This window comes from Neofelis nebulosa, chromosome 13 (genome assembly GCF_028018385.1).
Source record: "Neofelis nebulosa isolate mNeoNeb1 chromosome 13, mNeoNeb1.pri, whole genome shotgun sequence".
Classification (NCBI taxonomy): Eukaryota; Metazoa; Chordata; class Mammalia; order Carnivora; family Felidae; genus Neofelis; species Neofelis nebulosa.
In genome coordinates this window covers 39,689,683-39,709,903 of record NC_080794.1, presented here as the reverse complement: position 1 = coordinate 39,709,903, position 20,221 = coordinate 39,689,683, and the positions used below count along the sequence as shown (strand labels likewise).

Here is a 20,221-nt window from a genome sequence, read left to right as displayed (position 1 = left end):
TCTTTCTTTTGCTGAGTATTATTCCATTGTTTGAACATACCAGTTTTTATCTGTTCTCCTGCTGTTGGACAACGATCCTGTTTCCAGTTTTTGGCAACAATGAATAAAAACTGCTATAAATCGTCTAATACAAGTCTTTTTGTGGACATATGCTTTCATTTCTCTTGGGTAAATACCAGGAGTGGGATGGCTGGCTCAAAGAATAGGTGTGTTTAATTTTATAAGAAACTTCCAGGCCCTTTTCCAAAATGGTTCTTCCATTTTACACTTCCACTAGCAATGTTGCTTCACATCCTCCCTGACATTTGGTGTGGTCATTTAAATTTTAGTCATTCTGGTACAGAGCTAACTCATTGAAATTTTAATGTTCATTTCACTCTGAATAATGATGCTGACTACTTTATCATGTGCTTATTGGCCATTCATATATATATATTTTTGTAAGGTTATCTGCCTTTCCATTGTTGAGTTTTTAATATATTCTAAATACAAGTTTTTATCAAGATACATGTACTGTGAATATTTTATCCTGGCTGGTGGTTTATACATAGTCTTAATGGTGTCTTGATGAAAAAAAGTTCAAAATTTTTTGGGAGTTCAATTTATCAATATTTTTCTTTCATGGTTAGTGCTTTCAAAACCCTAAGAAACTTTCCCTACCCCCAAGCTGTGAGAATATTCTCATATGTCTTCTTCTAAAAGTGTAATAGCTTTGGCTTTTATGTTATGGCTATGATCCATCTCTAACTTCTATGTATGGTGTGAGGTAAGGTTCATTTTTTCTCTTATAGATGTCAAATTGGTATAGCATTGTCTGTTGAAAAGACTTTCCTTTCCCACTGAGTTGCTTTGGTACTTCTGTAAAATATCAAACTACTTCATGTTTAAATTTATTTAATCTTTATGTTTTCCTTTTACCTTCTCTTAACATTCTTTCACTGGAGGTGGTGGTGGTGGATATGTTTTCCTTATTTTACAGTTGAGAAAACCAAGGCTCACAGCCATTCAAGAACTTGTCCAACGAGACAAAAGCTGGGGACTAGACCATAGAACTACAACTGAATCATAAAAAAAACTGTTTATTTTAAGCCTATTTCATCCCATGAAAATATTATTAAATGGACACTTTTTCTGAAGGTGATGTAGTGAGAGAAGTGAATCATGAATTTTTAAATATTTTAATACTGGTGGTATTTTTAGACTGCCTGCTAAACACATGCTTCCTTTGTAGGCTTATGTATGTCTAAAGCAATCTCTATATTATGTATCTTTGGTTTGAAAGAGTAAAAAATTATAATAATTGCTTTGCAAAATTTGGTAAGAATAATAACTTTTAGCCAAAGTTGCTTGTTGGTAAGAATAATAGCTTTTAGCCAAAGTTGCTTGAACTTTAAGAATGTATTTCCCTCACCCTGATCTAAAAAAAAAAAAAAAAATTTTTTTCTCTGATTTTTTCAGAGAAATAAAGCAGTAAAGGTACATATAATGAAGACAGATTTAAAATTATCAACTACTCTTGTAGCTACTCTTATTCTTTTTTTTCTCTTTCTCCTACTCTGTTATATACTTGAGCACCCAGCCTATCTTTAAATGCTTGTACCATCTTCTTTTCCAATCTTATGAAAGCAGTTTTCTGGCAACCTTGATCACTTGCTGAGACTAGGATGACCTCAATTTTCTAGTTCTCCAGATCACCAAGCTTCGTCCCCTCTCCCCCACCAAATGATCAGTCTTCTGTTCCCACCTCACTTGCCCAACTGTGACTCACAAATAAATGGCCTATCTTTTTGGATCACTACTCCGGTAAGAACTGCCTTTCCCCACGTATAGGGAGGCAACTTTATTAAAAACACTGGTCCACAATATAATTATACTTAGAGATGTCACAAGTAAAGTATCTATATCTGGTGAATAACTTTGGATAAGAGGGTCACACAGCTATTTGAAGCCAACCTGGGGCCAGGGCTCATGTCTTCTTGATAACTTCATTATTCTTCTCCCATACTGCATGTCCTCCCCCAAATATCTATTAAACCAAGATACTATAAAGTGAGAGTAGGTTAACTATTCCCCACTCCAAGATGCAAAAACTTAGGTCACAGTGGGGAATGTGTTAACAACCAGTCAGAGATTTCCTGAGACCAAGTCTGTTAGGCTAGCCATTATTTCTCCTTTGCCCTTTATCAAAACAGAGAACTAAAAAAAAAAGTGTCATCAACTCAAGGACAAAATACACATATCCCAACGACTATTTTTTATTATAAGAAAGTTATGTGCTCTGTGTGCACGTTAAGTGCTACCAAATAGCATACTTTGTAACTTCCTTTAGTGCCTGTCAGAGGCCTAGCTAGTGAGTGGTACCTGATCAATAGTCTTGGGATAAGAAAGTTTCTCATCAAAAAGAGTAGAAAAAGTTTATCAGTGTCCTTCCTAAGAGAAAGACATTCTGTAGTAGTTTTAATATGATAAAGATACCTTAGCACTTAAACTAATTGTTCTTGAGAGACAAAGTTGGAAGATTTACACTTCCTGACTTCAAAACTTACTCAAAGCTCCATAATTGAAACAGTCTGGACTGGCACAAGGATAGACATATGGAACTGAGAGTCCAGAAACAAAACCTTACATTTATGGCCAATTGATTTTTGACTAGTGTGCCTAGCCAGTTCAGTAGTGGAGAAAACAGTCTTTTCAACAAGGTGCTGGGACAATTGAATATTCACATGCAAGAAAATTTAGGCCCTCTACCTTACACATATACAAAAATAAACTCAAAATGGATCAAAGACTTAAATCTAAGAGCAAAAACTATAAAACTTAGACAAAAACACAGGTGTTAGTCTTTGTGATCTTGGATTAGGCAAATGGCTTCTTAGACATGAAACCAAAAGCACAAATGACAAAAGACCAAATAGACAAACTGGACTTCATACAAATTGAAAACATCTGTGCTTCAAAGGACACATCAAGAAAGTAAAAACCCACAAGAATGGAAGAAAATATTTGTAAATCATATATCTGATGAGACACAGCTAGAATATACAAAGAACTCTTATAATTCAATAATAAAAGTACAAATCACTCAATTAAAAAATGGGCAAGGAATATGAATAGACATTTTTCCACAGAAAAAAATATAAATGGTCAATAAGCATATAAAAGATGCTTAGTATCAGTCATTAGGGAAATGCAAATCAAAACCACAATGAAATATCCCTTCATATTCCATGGTGTGGAGAAACTGAACCCTCAAACCTTGGTGAGAATGTAAAATGGTGCAGTCCCTTTGGAAAAAGTTTGGCAGCGTCTCAAAAAGTTAAACATAGGGTTACCATGTGACCCAACAATTCCACTCCTAGGTACATATCCCAAAGGACCGAAAACACAAAAGACTTGTATATGAATGTTCATAGCAACACTATTCATAATAGCTAAACAGTGCTAATAACCCAATGTCCATCAACTGATGAATGGTTAAACAGAATATGGTATATCTATATAATAAAATATTATTTGGCAAATAAAAAAATAACTGATACATGTTATAAGATGGGTGAACCATGAAAACATGCTAAGTGAAAGAAGCCAGACACAAAAGAACACACATTATACTGACTCCATTTTTATGAATGTCCAGAACAGGCAAATTTTATAGAGCCAGAAAATAGATTAGTAGTTGCCAAGGGATGGGGAGTATGGTGAATCAGGAGATACAGTGTTTCTTTTTGGGATGATAAAAATGGTAATGGTTGTATAATTTTGTGAATACACTAAAATGAAATGAATTGTACATTTTAAAATGGAAGTTTTACGGTATGTGAATTATATCTCAATTAAAAAAAGAAAAAGACAAGCAAGCATAGCATACCTTAAAGTTTTCCTAAACATAAAACAAACAAAAACTTGAACCCTTTTTTATGGCTTGAATTCAATGTTATCAATATTACCTTTTTCTTCCTCAACAATAATAATCATAATGATAAAAATAGCAGATACTTATTAAGCACTTACTAGGCAGGCAGCAAGCATTTTATACTTGGTATTTTCTCTCAAATCATCTCAATGATCTTGTACATGGAGTTATTATCCCATTTTATAGAAAGGAAAATGAAGGTAAAAGAGGCTCAGTAATTTGCCCCAGGTTATATAAAGGCAATTAAGTTTGACTCCAGAGGTTCTATTATGCAATTTTGTCTTCCTTAAAACAGTGACTTATTGGTCTCAAGTACTAAGTTATTTTTCAACGTATTATGTTGTTTTTCTTTCTATCACCATCAATGAATTAGATATCATTTCAGGACCCAGTATTAAATAATGATCTTAACCTCCTTATCTTGTTGAGAACAGGGCAAAGACAAGGAAATTCCTATATGACAAGTTTTTATTTGTATCAAATTACAGAGTACCATAGGTAAATATAAGATTATAATTTGAATACTATAACTTATAATTTGGCAAATTATTTAATTATCCAAAGTTTATTACATGTTTGAGTATGCACTAAAGAGGTTATTTGGTATAACTTGGCAAGATAAATTCTTCTGTACCTTATTTGACCACTTATCATTTATATATGTGGTACACATATATGTATGTATGCACATACACACATACATATATACATACACATACTCCTAAATTAAGTATACTCGTATAAAAAGCTGAAGATTGATGTTTTAGAATTAAGTCCTGTTTAAAAATCTATTATATTAAATCACATCTGCATTCAAAGCAGAAATGTAAAAAAACTGATCAATTTGCTAAATACACATGAATTTACAAAGTAATTGAAAATGAAATAAAAATTTCCATTGAAATGTTATATTCCTGTTTAATCAACATTTAAGTGGCACTATCAAACTATGGAAATAGACATTATTTTTTTAGGTTGTTGAGAGAATAAAGATTCTACTGAGAATTACTGTACCCTCCAAATTAAGAATGAATATTATTATAGTAGGAAAAGATGGCAGATAATTTTCTTCTTTATTAATATGGGAATTCTCAGGAAGCAATCAGGGCAGTATCTGTTCCACTGGGCTTGGATTTCCTGCATTTCTATCAGTGGAAATCTGGCTTCTCAGGAAAAGTGCAGCCAGTCCGCCTAATTATGACGCTTGCTGCGTAGTGACCAGCACGGATGCATTCAGTCAGGGGCTTGTCAGAGACCAGCTGAGACAGAAAACCTGGAACACAGACAAAAGGGAAGAACATGAGTATTGTCTAATAGCGTCAGAAATGTCATATTGGGTCAGGCCAAAAAGTGGTCTATGTACCTATCTCTTTCTTCAGTCTTGATAGTAAGTGTTAAACTCCAAGTGTTAGAGTCCATGTGGAAGAATTCTTCCCCCAAACATCATAGGTTTTCCTCAACATTTTTAAAAAAAATTTTTTAACGTTTATTTATTTTTGAGACAGAGAGAGACAGAGCATGAACAGGGGAGGAGCAGACAGAGAGGGAGACACAGAATCCGAAACAGGCTCCAGGCTCTGAGCTGTCAGCACAGAGCCCAACGCGGGGCTCGAACCCACGGACCCTGAGATCATGACCTGAGCCGAAGTCGGACGCTCAACCGACCAAGCCACCCAGGCGCCCCTCCTCAACATTTCTTTTAAAGAGCTCAAGTTGGGACATGACAATTCACCATCAAGTCATTCTAGTCTTTGTAAGCCAAAAGTATAATCACACTTTCCTTTAGTTTTGAGATTAAGAGGTTGTGAGTAAGAAATACTGGCCAAATAATATTATCTTGGGTCTTTACAGCTGAGAAGGTATTAGTTATTCCCTCACTCCATCTCTCTGGATTCCTTCTGTGTTGTTATTCCTAGCATATGCTTTTGCACAAAACTCTATCGTATGGATATCTCTCCAAGTACAAATTTAAGAGTTGAAAAGTTATAAAGGACCTTACATCTCCCTTTTACTCCCAGAAGCAACTGTGAAATAATTTCTATAGTCAAGTGCCATGGACTAGTTGACATTAAAATAAATGTGATAAAGTAGAAAATAGTGTTAAGGACTTCTGTTTCTGACCACAAAGAAATAAAATAAAAGCAACCAGATTTATCCTTTTCCAGAAACTACTAACATTAAAGACAAAGTATATGAAGGAAAGTTTTTCAAATACTGTAAAAGATTCATGAAGGGAGGGAAACAAATGGGGTAAACTATAAAATTGCTCTAGCTTACCACCTAGAGAGAGTTACCAGGCCACAACACAAGAAACAACAACCTAGGGAGAGTTCAACAGTCTCATTGAGTTGACAGGATGGATTTGGGAGTCTAAGTAGGACAAAATTAATAGGCAAACTGATCAGGGAAAAAAAGAGAGAGAAGATGTAAGTTGACATTATTGAGGATAAGAGATGTGATGTCACTATAGAATCTACATACACTAAAAGAATAACAAAGAAACATTAACAACTTTATGCCAATAGATTTGGTAAATTAGATGAACTGGACAAATTTGTGGAAAGACACAAGTTATCAAAGTTCAGGAAGAAATAGATAGCCTGACTAGTCTTGTACTTACTGAACATATTGATTTTATAGTTAAAAAGTTTCCAATAAAGAGAATTCCAGGTCCAGATGTTGTCGCCGGTGAATTCTACCAAATATTTAGGGAATAAAAATAGTATCAATGCTATACAATAACCTCTTTAGAAAACTGAAAATACTTCCCAACTTATTCCTTGAGGCTAGCATCACTCTGATACCAAAAAAAGAAATAAAAAAAAAAGAAAAAAAAGATGCAAATATTTTAAAGAAAATTTTAGCAAAGCAAATCCAATAGTATATTAAAAAGGATAATAAATTATTATTATCTTAGGAATGCAAGGTTGGTGTAACATTCAAAAATCAATCAATGTAATTTACCATAACTAAGAAAACCATAAGATCATCTAATAGAAGAAGAAAAAGCAGTTGGCAAAATCCAAATACATTCCTAATAACAACTTTCAGCAACCTAGGAATACAAAGGAACTTCCTCAACCTGATAAAGGGCACTTAGGAAAAACTTACAGTTAAAATCATTCTTAATGGTGGATGGTGGAATGTTTTCCCCTTAGGATCAAGAACAAGACAAAAATGTTTGCTCTTAAACAGTGTACTGTACTGAACACTTTAGCCAGTACACTAAGGCAAACAAAAGAAATAAATAAAAGTTGGGGCGCCTGGTGGCTCAGTTGGTTAAGTGTTGGACTTTTGATTTTGGCTCAGGTAATGATCTCATGATTTGTGGGATCAAGCTCCGTGTCGGGCTCTGAGCGGGCAGCATGGAGCCAGCTTGGGATTCTCTTTCTCTCTCTGTCCCTCCCTTGCTCTCTCTTTCCAAAATAAATAAACAGACATTTTAGACATTTTATTTTTTTTAATGTTTATTTTTTTTTTTGACAGAGAGAGAGATAGAGCATGAGTGGGGGAGAGGCAGAGAGAGAAGGAGACACAGAATCCGAAGCAGGCTCCAGGCTCTGAGCTGTCAGCACAGAGCCTGACATGGGGCTCAAACTCACAGACTGCGAGATCATGACCTGAGCCGAAGTCGGACGCTCAACCAACTGAGCCACCCAGGTGTCCCTAAACAGACATTTTAGAAAAATAAATAAATAAATAAAAGGTATCAAGTGCTTGCTTTGGCAGCACATATACTAAAACTGCAGCGATACAGAGAAGCTTAGCATAGCCTCTGAACAAGGACAACAAGCAAATTCGTGAAGTGTTCCATATTAAAAAAAAAAAAAGCATTAAGATGGAAAAAGAAGGGAAGTTGTCTTTGTTTGCAGACGGCATGTTTGTCTATGTCTATGGTTCTCAATGGTGGGTAATTTTGCCCCCCACCAGAGGACATTTGGTAAGGTCTGGCAATTTCTGGTTGTCACAGCTAGGGTAGAGGGTGCTGCTGGTATCGAATAAGTAGAAAGAGGGATGCTGTTAAATATCTTACTGCGTCTATAATGCTGAGATTGAGAAATTCCTGGCCTTTGTAGAATATCTTATAGAATCTAGAAAAAAATTACTGGAACTACTAAGTGAGTTTAGTAAGGCTGCAGGGTACAAGATCACTATACAAAAATCAACTGAATTTCCATACTATATACACACCATACTGTGTGTGTATATATAGCAAGATATACCAGCAATGAACAATTAGAAATTGATAGTAAAAATCCCTTTTAACATACTATCAAATATGTGTAATACCTGATCAAAGTGTAAGACCTGCACACTGTAAATGACAAAACAATGCCAAGAAAAAGAAAAGAAACCTACATAAATGGAGAGATATAAAGTGTCTGTAGATCAGAAGATTCAATATTGTTAACAGCTCTAAGAAATTTTTCTATGGATTTAATGTAATACCAATAAAAATTCTAGCAGACCTATCTTTCGTTTTTTTTTTTTTAAGTTTTTTTGTTAAGTTTACTTATTTTGAGAGAGAGAGAGAGAGCATGTGGATGTGAGCAGGGGAGGGCAGAGATAGAGGGAGAGAATCCTAAGCAGGCTCCATGCTGTCAGCACAGAACCCAACGTGGGGCTTGATCTCAGGAACTGTGAGACCATGACCTGAGCTGAAATCAAGTGTTAGGTGCTTACATGACTGGGCCACCCAGGCGCCCCTCCAGCAGGCCTTTCTTATAGAAACTGTTAGCTGATTCCAATATTTATGTGGAAATGCAAAGGACTAAGATTAGTCAAAACACACCTTTGAAAAACAAGATTCCTTTAGTTACAACTTATCACAGAACTAAAATAATCAAGACACTATGCTATTGGCATAAGGATAAACAAACAGATCAATGCACCTGCACAGAGTCCAGAAATAAACCTACTTCTATATCATCAACTGATTTTTGATGAAACTATCAAAACAATCCAGTGGAGAAAAGATAATCTTTTTTAAACATTTTTTTAAACATTAAAAAAAAATATTTATTTATTTTTGACACACACACACACACACACACACACACACAGAGAGAGAGAGAGAGAGAGAGAGAAAGAGAGAGATTGAGAGCATGAGTGAGGGAGGTGCAAAGAGAGAAGGGAGACACAGAATCTGAAGCAGACTCTAGGCTCCAAGCTGTCAGCACAGAGCCTGATGCGGAGCTCGAACTCTGGACCGCAAGATCGTGACCTGAACCTAAGAAGGGACACTCAACCGACTGAGCCACCCAGGCACCCTGAAAAGATAATCTTTTAAACAAATGTTCTTAGAATAGCTGGATGGCATATTTGAAAAAACAAACAAACCACTTCAACCCTTACTTAACATCATCTACAAAAATTAATTTGAAATGGGTCACAGATCTAAATGTAAGAGGTAAAACCATTAAATTCTGAGAGGAAAACATAGAAAATCTCAGTGATTTGGAATTTGCCAAAAATCTCTTAAGTAAGACATAAAAAGTACAAAATTTTATAAAGGAAAAAATAACTGCGCTTTGTCAAATTGAACACTTTACACTTCAATAACAAGAAACAACACAATAAAGAATGAGCAAAAGTGTTGAATTAACATTTTAGCAAAGAAGATGAACAAATGCCAAATAATATATTACTGCCAACCTGCTAGAATGGCTAAAATTAAAGACTGACCATAACAAGTGTTATCAATGGTGTGGGTGAATTGGAATCCTCATATACTGATGGTGGGAACATAAAATTATAAGACCACTTTGAAAACCATTTGTCAGTGTCTTAAAAAGTTAAACATACATTTACCATTTGACCTAGTCATTTTATTTCTAAGTATTTAACCCAAGGTCAGTGAAAGCATATATTCACACTAAAGATGTGTAGTGAATGTTCACAAAAGCTTTGTTTGTAATCTCCCCAAACTGGAAATGATCCAGATGTGGATGAGAAGAAGCAGGAAGGCAGGATTACAAAACAGCATGGGGGTAGTGGATATGTCTATAGTGATGGTTTCATGGGTGTATGCCTCTGTTAACATTTGCAAAAATGTACACTTTAAATATGTGCAGTTTACTGTATACCATAGTACAACAAAACTATAAAAGATGAAAAAAAAAAAAGAGAAAGTGTTGTAGTTACAAATAAGATAGATCAAGAACAGAAGAATCTGGGGCTACTTTCCCTCCAGAGGAAACCTGAACTGTTGTAGCAGACTCAAATACTCAGAAGAATGGATGATAATGAGAAACTGTTCTGTAGCCAGACTTCCAGGCTGTTCCCTAGGCCCTGGCAGCCTGGTGGGGGTGAAGATTAATTGAGAAGCTGTGGTATAAAGACCTGTAGAGAGCATTATAAGAGATTTACGTCCTTTCTTTTCTACCTTTCTGACCACACAAGCTTTTTTCCTGTTAGATGTGGGGAATGCTCTGTATCTAGTAAAATAAGTATTCCCAACCAAATAATAAAGTTAATTTGGCTAATGGAGTGATATATTTTGAAGACATTTGCTTAGAATGTGAAGTCACTCCCTCAAGAGGTTTAGTAAGAGTATTTTATCATTGAGTTTTCAGGTAACAGTCAAAGGTCAATATTAACTTTCCGCCAAGCTGCGAGGCTAAAATGCTCAGCCCACACAGTGAATGGAGCAGACGCCAAATTCAGAGTCAGATCAGCTTACAATGGAAACACGTCTATTAGAAGCCTTATAAGCAACATCTGTTTTCCTCATTCCTTCTGGTATGATCTTTGTGAGAAAAAGGAAAGCTTATGTTTATGAAATATTTTTGTAAAGCATAAGCACCAGCATCCTCCTTCTAAGAGAATAGCTAGTTGATGACTGAAGTGAAGTACTCTGAAGAGACATTTGCTTTGACAAGTGGAAAGCCGGGATGCAGAAAAAAGCTAAGACCTTTGCCCTGGGTGAATAACAGTTTTCAATAATCTATTTAGAAAAACCAACTGAGGTGAACTACAGATGTTATATAATCAATTATAAGTGGACCCTTCATAAAGTAGCTGATGTGAATCTTTTTTTGTGTGTGTGAATCTCAAAAGTTACGTAAAATGGTTTAAATAAAGAGAACTTCGGTTTTACGAATCATAGGGAATCATTTTATCACATGGATAAATATTCTAAGATAGTTTTTATTGTGTACAACATACATAACCTAAAATTTAACATTTTAACTATTTTGAAGTGTGCAATTCATGGCATTAAGATTATTTTGCAATGTTGTGTAACTATCACTTCTATCGATTTTCAGAACTTTTTTATCACTTCACCAGAAACTCTATATTCTTTAAACAATAATTCTCTACTTCTGGCCTCTGGCAACTGCTCCCCTACTGTCTGTCTCTATGAATTTGCCTATTTTAGGTACCTCATATGAATAGGATCACACAATATTTGTTCTTTTGTGTCTGGCTTATTTGACTTACTGTATGTTTCTCAGTAGAATTTTTTTTTAAATCAAAATATATTTCATCCCAACCAGTGTCCTCCTTATTGCCCCTCACCCCGTTAGCCCTTCCCCCCCCAACCCAACACCCCACCAGTAACCCTGTTTGTTCTTTGTATTTAGGAGTCTCTTATGGTTTGTCTTCCTCTGTTTTTACTTTATTTTTGCTTCCCTTGCCTTATGTCCCTCTGTTTTGTATCTTAAATTTTTTTTTGTTTTTTTTTCTTTTTAAAAAAATTTTTAATTTAATTAAAAAAAAATTTTTTTTTTCAAGGTTTTTAATTTATTTTTGGGACAGAGAGAGACAGAGCATGAACGGGGGAGGGGCAGAGAGAGAGGGAGACACAGAATCGGAAACAGGCTCCAGGTTCCGAGCCATCAGCCCAGAGCCTGACGCGGGGCTCGAACTCACGGACCGCGAGATCGTGACCTGGCTGAAGTCGGACGCTTAACTGACTGCGCCACCCAGGTGCCCCTTAATTTAATTTTTTAAAATAATTTACATCCAAATTAGTTAGCATATAGTGCAACAGTGATTTCAGGAGTAGATTTCTTAATGCCCCTTACCCATTTAGCCCATCCCCCCTCCCACACCCCCTCCAGTAACCCTCAGTTTGTTCTCCATATTCAAGAGACTATTATGTTTTGCCCCCCTCCCTGTTTTTATATTATTTTTGTTTCCCTTCCCTTATGTTCATCTGTTTTGTCTCTTAAAGTCCTCATTTGAGTGAAGTCATATGATATTTGTCTTTCTCTGACTAATTTCACTTAGCATAATACCCTCTAGTTCCATCCATGTTGTTGCAAATGGCAAGATTTCATTCTTTTTGATTGACAAGTAATACTCCATTGTATATATATATATATACCACAACTTCTTTATCCATTCATCCATTGATGGACATTTGGGCTCTTTCCATACTTTGGCTATTGTGGATAGTGCTGCTATAAACACTGGGGTGCATGTGCCCCTTCGACACAGCATACCTGTATCCCTTGGATAAATGCCTAGTAGTGCAATTGCTGGGTCGTAGGGTAGTTCTATTTTTAGTTTTTTTAAACAATTTTTTAACGTTTATTTATTTTTGAGACAGAGAGAGACAGAGCATGAACAGGGGAGGGTCAGAGAGAGAGGGAGACACAGAATCCGAAGCAGGCTCCAGGCTCTGAGCTGTCAGCACAGAGCCCGACGTGGGGCTCGAACTCACGGACCGTGAGATCATGACCTGAACGGACTGAGCCACGCAGGCGCCCCTATTTTTAGTTTTTTGAGGAACCTCAATACTGTTTTCCAGAGTAGCTGCACCAGCTTGCATTCCCATGTATCTTAAATTTTTTTAATGTTTATTTATTTTTGAGAGAGAGAGAGAGAGAGAGAGAGAGAAAGAGACAGAGTGTGAGTGGGGGAGGGGCAGAGAGAGAGAGAGAGAGAGAGAGAGAGAGGGAGACACAGAAGTTGAAGCAGGCTCCAGGCTCTGAGCTATCAGTGCATAGCCTGACTTGGGGCTTGGACTCGTGAACTGCAAGATCATGACCTGAGCTGAAGTTGGACACTTAACCAACTGAGCCACTCAAGTGCCCCATGTTTTGTAGCTTAAATTCCACATATGACTGAAATCATGTATTTGTCTCTCTCTGACTTATTTTGCTTAGCATAATACACTCTAGTTACAACAACATTGTTGCAAATGGCAAGGCTCCATTTCTTTTTCATGGCTGAGTAACATTCCACAGAATATATATACTACATCTTCTTTTTCCATTCATGAGTCGATGGACATTTGGGCTCTTTCCATACTTTGGCTATTGTCGATAGTGCTGCTGCTATAAACATAGAGGTGCATGTGCTCCTTTGAATTAGCATTTTTGTGTCCTTTGGATAAATACCTAGCAGTGCAATTACTGGGTCATAGTGTAGTTCTATTTTTTTTTTTTAATTTTTAATTTTTATTTAATTTTATTTTTTAGTTTACATCCAAGTTAGTATATAGTGCAACAATGATTTCAGGAGTAGATTCCTTAGTGCCCCTTACCCATTCAGCCCATCCCCCCTCCCACACTCCCTCCAGTAACCCTCAGTTTGTTCTCCATATTCAAGAGACTATTATGTTTTGCCCCCCTCCCTGTTTTTATATTATTTTTGTTTCCCTTGTGTTCATCTGTTCTGTCTCTTAAAGTCCTCACATGAGTGAAGTCATATATTTGTCTTTCTCTGACTGACTAATTTCACTTAGCTCAATACCCTCTAGTTCCATCCATGTTGTTGCAAGTGGCAAGATTTCATTCTTTTTGATTGCCGAGTAATACTCCATTGTATATATATATCCCAACTTCTTTATCTATTCATCCATCGATGGACATTTGGGCTCTTTCCATACTTTGGCTATTGTGGATAGTGCTGCTATAAACATTGGGGTGCATGTGCCCCTTTGAAACAGTACACCTGTATCCCTTGGATAAATGCCTAGTAGTGCAATTGCTGGGTTGTAGGGTAGTTCTATTCTTAGTTTTTTGAGGAACCTCCATACTGTTTTCCAGAGTGGCTGCACCAGTTTGCATTTCCACTGAATATAATTTTTTAAGTTAGAATTTAAAAAAATTTTTTTTAATGTTTATTTATTGACAGACAGAGAGAGACAGAGCATGAGCATGGGAGGGACAGAGAGAGTGGGGGAGACACAGAATCCAAAGCAGGCTCCAGGCTCTGAGCTGTCAGCACAGAGCCTGACGCGGGGCTCGAACTCACAAACCACAACATCGTTACCTGAGCCAAAGCTGGATGCCCAATCAACTGAGCCACCCAGGTGCCCCTAAGTTAGAATTTATTATTTTTTTTGCATTTATTTATTTTGGAGAGACAGAGTGAGACAGAGAGTGAGCAGGGGAGGGGCAGAGAGAGAAGGAGACACAGAATCTGAAGCAGGCTCCAGGCTCTGAGCGGTCAGCACAGAGCCTGATGCAGGGCTCGAACCCACCAACCGTGAGATCATGACTTGAGCCAAAGTCAGATGCTCAACTGACTAAGCCACCCAGGCGCCCCTCTAAGTTAGAATTTTTAATTATTACTTAACCTAAAGTATATTCTGAATAAAAACCTTTATTTGGAAATAATTTCAAATTCACAGAAAAGTTGCAAGAATAAAAATAATGTGAATAGCACCTATATATCCTTTACCCAGATGCACTTAGTGTTAACATTTTGCTCCTTTGTGGATATATACCCTCTCTTTACATAGGTTTTTCCTATATAAACTTTCTCCATTCGAGAGCAAGTTGCATTTATCATGGCTCTTTACCTTTAAATACATCAGTGTTTCTTTCCTGAGAATATGGCTATTCTCATATACAGCTACAGTTATCAACTTCAGTAACACAGTTAGAATACTGTTATCTAATCTTACTCTCCATATTCCAGTTTTGTCAAAGACTCAATAATATTCTTTTTTAAAGATTTTTTTTTTGGGGCGCCTGGGTGGCGCAGTCGGTTAAGCGTCCGACTTCAGCCAGGTCACGATCTCGCGGTCCGTGAGTTCGAGCCCCGCGTCAGGCTCTGGGCTGATGGCTCGGAGCCTGGAGCCTGTTTCCGATTCTGTGTCTCCCTCTCTCTCTGCCCCTCCCCTGTTCATGCTCTGTCTCTCTCTGTCCCAAAAATAAATTAAAAACGTTGAAAAAAAAAATTAAATAAATAAATAAATAAATAAAAGATTTTTTTTTTTTTATTCTTAAGTAATCTCTACACTCACGGTGGCGACTGAACTCACAATCTTGAAATTAAGAGCAGCATGCTCTACTGCTTAAGTCAGCCAGGTGCCCCCCAATAATGTTCTTCATAGCACTGTACTTCCTTCAGCATATAATCTAGTATAGGGTTTCTTGTGCTTTTGGTCTTCTTTTTTTTTTTTCAACGTTTTTTATTTATTTTTGGGACAGAGAGAGACAGAGCATGAACGGGGGAGGGGCAGAGAGAGAGGGAGACACAGAATCGGAAACAGGCTCCAGGCTCCGAGCCATCAGCCCAGAGCCTGACGCGGGGCTCGAACTCACGGACCGCGAGATCGTGACCTGGCTGAAGTCGGACGCTTAACCGACTGCGCCACCCAGGCGCCCCTGGTCTTCTTTAATCTCAAACATTTCCTCAGTCTTTCTTTGACTTATGAGACAGGGACATTTTTGAAGCATATATTCTCATTTGGGGTTTATCTGATATTTCCTCATGATTTAATTTAGAATATTCATTTCTGGTCAGAATATTACAAAATTATGTTGTGTCCTTCTCAGGGTATTATATTTTGAAGCACATTATGTCCAGTTGCTAGTCACTGGTGATGTTAATTTTGATCACCTGGATGTTCATATACTTTCCAATGCTTTGCAATGACAAAGAATGCCACAGTATTTTTTTGTGTAGATATTTTTGTGTTGGTGTAGGGGGGTGTATCTTCAGGATAAATTTCTAGAAGTAGAATTTCTGGGTAGAAGAGTAAATATGGAAGCAGTTTTGTTAGATACAGCCAAATCCTCCATTTTATATTTCCACTAGCAATGTTTAAGAGTGCTTGTTTCCCCACAACCTCACCAACAGAGTGTGCTGTCAAGCTTTTGAATTTTTGCCAGTGGGTTAGAAATGATATCTCAGTGTAATTTTAATTTGCATTTCTCTTATTATGAGTGAGGCTGAACATCCATGTATTTACTTATTCATTTACTTACTTATCTAAAAATATTTATTTTGAGAGTGAGCTCGTGCACACAAGTGGGGAGGGGCAGAGAAAGAATCCCAAACAGGCTCTGCGTCATCAGCACACAGCCCGACATGGGGCTCAAACTCACAAATCGTGAGATCATAACCTGAGCCGCAATCAAGAGTTGGATGCTTAAGTGACTGAGCCACCCAAGCACGCCTGAACATCTCTTTACACGTCTAAAGAACAAATCCCTTTCTCTGAATTGTTTGTTGTTTTCCTATTCTTCTAAAGGACTTTTGGTCTTCTGTTACTTTTAAAAGTTATTTACATTTTGGGGATATTATTCTAATAAAGTATTTTCTTAGGAAGGGAAAAATATCAACAATAACAGTATGCTATTAATATATACAAATACTGTGTCAGCAAGGAAACTAAAATGCTTATTCATATCTTATTCACTGAATGTGGTGAATTTTAGAGTGTGGTTGGCACACACTATAGCAGATAAATATGGCTTGCAGATATATATCAAAAAAGAAGTTTCCTCTCTTTTAGTAAAGACTTTGGGCCTATCAGGAATTCAACAAGAAAATCTTAAATAGCTGACTTGGCATGTATGCTCCACATGAAAAGTCCCCTAGGAGCCCTTTTTCCTGGTGCCTTTTTCTGGTTCTTATGGTCCTTATCAGTACATTATCTTGATAATGAAGGGTAAGGCTCTGTATATATGCCTTCCAACATAGTCAAGAGAACAGAAACAGGAGGTATAACACTGAAGAATAAGAAATATCAACATAGATTTCCAACCAGGAACTCATATGCTGAGCCAGTTGTTCTTGCCTTTCTACTTTGGTTCCTTCTCTCTGGGATCTGTATAACTCCTTTCTAATCCTTTTATGGATTAGAAGGCTTATTCCATGACCTCTGGACTTTTCTGAAATTTGGGTTATTTCGTGGACCTTAGGTCTCCAGCTGTTGAGGCATATGGTAGGTGAAGGTTTCTCACTGACAATGAATTTGGTTCCTAGGGCTAGTGTTGGCTGGCTCTGAATCTTGCAACAATCACAGATCCAGAGCTATCAGAATAAACCTCTGTCCATTAGCAATTAATAACGCTTATTACCTTCTGGTTACTTTCATTTGGATTTTTCTTTTCCTGATGTTAAGGAGAACAATCCATTTTAGCATAAATGAATGTAGTGTCTGAGATGAGACCCACAACATGGGCTTAAACTGTGCAGAGAGGAGGCGCTAAGCTAGTTTTGTCAAAGCACAGAGAGGTGGGATGGCTGGTATGGGCAAAAGGCAATATAATTTCCTACCTTAATTTGTCCATTTCATGTAGTTACTGTAGAAGAGATATAATACCTAGAATTTTCTCAGTGTCTTTACAGAAAAGTGATAAATATTGTCAGTAGGTAAGAAAGCTTTAATCAAGAGACTTAAGAGCTAGGGATATTTTAGAAAGAAATGAACAAAGTCTGTAAATCAATTTTTTCTTTTTCATATATAGTTCCTTCACCAATAGTTGTCATGGTGGGTAAAACTAAAAGCCCAGTAGACTCCATTATTGTTCATTCAACAATAATGTTGAATTGTGTTCAATGTTGAACAATATTCAATGTTCAACAATGTTCAACAATGTTGAACAATATTGTTCATTCACAACAAAAAGAATGACTTAGCTTTTTCTGGTTGTCATCAAATAAGAAAGCTGTACCACACAGACTTTATGAACTTGGAAGAATTAAAGTTTGTTTTTTTTTTTCTTTTGTTTAAGAAAAAATTTTTTTAACGTTTATTTATTTTTAAGAGATAGAGACAGAGCATAAGTGGGGGAGGAAAAGAGAGGAAGACACCGAATCCGAAGCAGGCTGTAGGCTCGGAGGTGTCAGCACAGAGCCCGATGTGGGGCTTGAACCCATGAATTGTGACATCATGACCTGAGCTGAAGTTGGACGCTTAGCTGACTGAGCCACCCAGACGTCCCTGTTGATTGATTACTGATTTAATTTCATTGCTAGTGATCACTCTGTTCAAAATTTCTATTTCTTCCTGATTCAGTTTGGGAAGTTTATATGTTTCTAGGAATTTATCCATTTCTTCTAGGTTGTCCAGTTGGCATATAATTCTTTATAATATTCTTTTAAAATCCTTTGTATTTCTGTGGTGCTGGCTTTGTTTCTCCTTCATTTCTGGTCTTATTTATTTGAGTCCCCTCTCTTTTCTTCTTGATGAGTTTAACTAAAAGCTTATGAATTTTGTTGATATTTTCAAAGATGGAGCTTCTGATTTCATTGATCTGTTCTATTGTTTTTTAAGTCTCTTTTTCACTTATTTCTGCTCTAATCTTTATTATTTCCTTCCTTCAACTGGTTTTGGGCTTTATTTGTTCTTTCTTTTCTAGTTTCTTTAGGTGTAAGGTTAGGTTGTTTACTTGAGATTTTTCTCAGTCCTTGAGGTAGACCTGTATTGTTATAGTCTTCCCTCTTAGAACAGATTTTGCTGCATCCCAAAGATTTTGGACAATTGTGGTTTTGTTTTCATTTGTCTCCATGTATTTTTTCATTTCCTCTTTGATTTCCTGGTTGACCCATTCACTGTTTAGTAGCATGTTATTTAGCCTGTATGTATTTGTGCTCTTTATGGATTTTTTCTTATGTTTAATAAAGAAAAGATAAATAAACAGAAAGGAATCCAAACATAATACTAAAAAAAAGGCATCAAACTACAAGGAAGAGAGCAAGAGAAGAAGAAGAGAATAGAGAAGAACTACAAAAAACAATCAGAAAACAAGTATCAAAAAGCAAAAAGTACATACCTACCAATAATTACTTTAAATGTAAAGGGACTAAAGGCTCCAGTCAAAAGGCATAGGGTGACTGAATGGATAAATAAACAAGACCCATCTATATGCTGCCTAGAAGAGATTCACTTCAAACCTAAAACACATGCAGATTGGAAAGGAAAGGATGGAAAAACAATTACCATGCAAATGGAAGCAAAAAAAAAAAAAAAAAAAAAAGCCAGGGTAGCAATGCTTATATTGGACAAAATAGACTTTAAAACAAAGACAGTAACAAGAGACAGAGGAGGACACTACATAATGATAAAGGAAACAATCCAAGAATAAAATATAACAACTGTAAATACCTATGCACCCAACACGGAAGCATCTATACACAAAGCAACTATTAACAGACACAAAGAGGGGGAAAAAAAAACAGATGCAAAGGAAGAAAGTGACAATAATACAGTAACAGTAGGAGACGTTAACACTCTACTTACATCAGTGGATAGATCCAGACAAAAACCAACAAGGAAACAGTGGCTTTGAATGGCACATTGGACCAGATGGACCTAATGTATATACAGAATATTTCATCCAAAAACACCAGAATACACATTCTTTTCAAGTGCACATGAAACATTCTCCAGGACAGATCACATGTTTGGGCACAAAACAAGTCTCAATAAATACAAAAAGAATAAAATCTTATCATGCACCTTTTCTGACTATGATGGAAAAATGAACTTTTAATAATTCATCTTTTAGCATCTTATATTATTCTCAAATTGCTTCTCCAATGATACTGCATAAGTACATATCAGTGATTATCTCTTTACTTCTTGCACAGTCCCCAAAGACTTTTAATATATAGTAGACCACAATATGTGTATGGAGAGTAAAACATTTTTTTAAAGTTTAATTATCTTGGGGCGCCTGGGTGGCTCAGTCTAAGCGTCCGACTTTGGCTCAGGTCATGATCTCGCGGTTTGTGAGTTCGAGCCCTGCGTCAGGCTCTGTGCTGACAGCTTAGAGCCTGGAACCTGCTTCAGATTCTGTGTCTCCCTCTCTCTCTGCCCCTCCCCTGCTCACTCTCTTTTAATAATAAATAAACATTAAAAAAAAAAGTTTAGTTATCTTGAGAGAGAGAGAAAGAGAGAGCATGCACATGTGAATGGGAGAAAGGCAGAGACAGAGGGGGAGAGAGAGAGAATCCCACGCAGGCTCTGCATTGTCATCCCTGAGCCTGACATGGGGGCTTGAACACACAAACCTTGAGATCATGACCTGAGCCAAAATCAAGAGTCGAATACTTAATTGACTGAGCCACCAAGGCACCCTGGAGAGTAAAACATTTTCTTTTTAAGTTTAT

The 20,221-nt window shown here is 36.7% G+C and overlaps 1 protein-coding gene and 1 non-coding gene across 7 annotated transcripts in view; one reads left to right on the top strand and one right to left on the bottom strand.

Annotated features, from left to right (window-relative positions):
* Positions 1–4,363: 4,363 nt before the first annotated feature.
* ADK (adenosine kinase) overlaps positions 4,364–20,221 on the bottom strand; it is a 521,335-nt gene continuing 505,477 nt past the window's right edge. For all 6 annotated transcript variants that reach the window (XM_058698391.1, XM_058698396.1, XM_058698394.1 and 3 more), the window contains one exon: positions 4,364–5,186. In XM_058698391.1, coding sequence (XP_058554374.1) covers positions 5,062–5,186 — 125 coding nt within the window. In that variant the 3' untranslated portion in view covers positions 4,364–5,061. The remainder of the gene's footprint in view (positions 5,187–20,221) is intronic.
* On the top strand, positions 7,627–7,733 carry LOC131493726 (U6 spliceosomal RNA). The gene has a single exon (XR_009252820.1). It is a non-coding gene; the product is annotated as a U6 spliceosomal RNA (small nuclear RNA).